The following is a 1,502-nucleotide window of genomic DNA, read 5'->3' as shown; positions in this document are numbered from 1 at the left end:
TATTTATGTTTCAAGTATTATTCTTGTTCATTGTTTGGATATAATAAGTACTATAATAATTATAGTTTTTAATAATAATTAAAAAAAAAAAATATGCAGCCTTTATTAATTTTGCGGGGTTTATGCTTTTACCAAGTTTTAAACCCCTAACCTCTTATTTGTAAGTTGGGTACTCGGACCACCACAGCTTGCATTCCATAGTGATATTTTCTAATATTTAAAACCTTATATATACAAAAATATTTGACTTCCCTTTTACTAATTTCTAAAATTTTCGTGTAATCAGAAATGACTCGAATTACAAACCGGGACTGTGAAATTTTAGACATTTCCGGAGGAAGATACCTGGAATGGCGGGTGGACGCAAAATCCTACCTAAGGGCACAAAGCCTAGAACACGCTATCGCCGAAGAGGGAAACCCTACTCCTCTAGAACAAGCTAAAGCTTTGGTGTATATCAAACACCACATTCATGACGAATTAAAAACTAAGTATATTCTCATTGAGGATCCTAGAGAACTTTGGGTTTGCCTCCAAGACAGATTCGAACATTCACAGAGAATAATTGGGCCAAGGGTCCAGCATGAATGGTCTACCTTGAGACTTCAAGATTTCAGCTCAGTACGTGAATATAACTCTGTTGTACTCCGCATAACTTCACAATTGAGATTATGTGGAGAACCAATCTCTAAAAGAGTCATGATCGAGAAAACTCTTACTACAATGCACGCAAATAATATGGTACAACAAGAACAGTACCGAGAGAGGCGTTGTGAAAGGTTTTGTGACTTAATTTCTATACTATTAGTCGTGGAACAAAACAGTCAAATCCTACTGTCTAATCATAATCAGAGACCAGCAGGTACCGCAATACCAGAAACAAATGCCACAAAAACAGGCAAGCGCTGGAATAACATTATTGTACTAGGAGATTTTCAGGGCAGAAGTCAATACCCCAATAGGGGTAGAGGAAGGGGTAGAGGACGTCAAAATTGGCGTCAAAATACTTCCAATACTCCCACCTTGAGAGGTAGAGGTAGAAGTAGAGGCGGTAGAGGAAGGGGAAATTTTCAAAACCAAGGAAGGCCACAAGAAAAGTGTTTTAAATGCGGAATACAAGGTCATTGGGCTAAGGATTGTCGTACGGCAAAACACCTTGCAGACCTATATGTTGCCTCAAGAGGAGGCCAAGGGAAACAAGCAGAAACTAATTTTGTCACGCAAAGTTCCCCTAACCCAGAACTCGATTTAGCCGATTATCTTGTTGATGACATAGAAAATGTCTAGACTACATCGATCATGTGCTTATCCTGTGGTGTTTGCTTCATCGACATTGTCATATATTTTTCGAGTTGTTTGTCTGTTGTATTTGTTTTTCCCCTTTTCATCCAGAATCCTTTCTTTAAGCATGTTTTCCTAGTATCAAGTGTGTTTTAATATTGTAAAATATGCTATAATAAAGATGTGTTTTTCTCATACGTGTTTTATAGATGATAGTTACT

General features: G+C 37.4%; 1 protein-coding gene across 1 annotated transcript; it reads left to right on the top strand.

Annotated features, from left to right (window-relative positions):
• The first annotated feature begins 288 nt into the window (after positions 1-288).
• On the top strand, positions 289-1,287 carry LOC145557382 (uncharacterized). The gene has a single exon (XM_081618563.1). The coding sequence runs from the start codon at positions 289-291 to the stop codon at positions 1,285-1,287; it is 999 nt and encodes a 332-aa protein (XP_081474689.1).
• The last annotated feature ends 215 nt before the right edge of the window (positions 1,288-1,502 follow it).

This window comes from Chenopodium album, chromosome 9 (genome assembly GCF_948465745.1).
Source record: "Chenopodium album chromosome 9, dcCheAlbu1.1, whole genome shotgun sequence".
In the NCBI taxonomy this organism is placed as follows: Eukaryota; Viridiplantae; Streptophyta; class Magnoliopsida; order Caryophyllales; family Amaranthaceae; genus Chenopodium; species Chenopodium album.
The sequence above is the reverse complement of the archived record's forward strand: the minus strand, read 5'-3'. Positions and strand labels throughout refer to the sequence as shown.

Bases quoted from the DNA above. Each gene is read 5' to 3' on its own strand.
- LOC145557382 (XM_081618563.1), top strand. From the start codon at position 289: ATGACTCGAATTACAAACCGGGACTGTGAAATTTTAGACATTTCCGGA.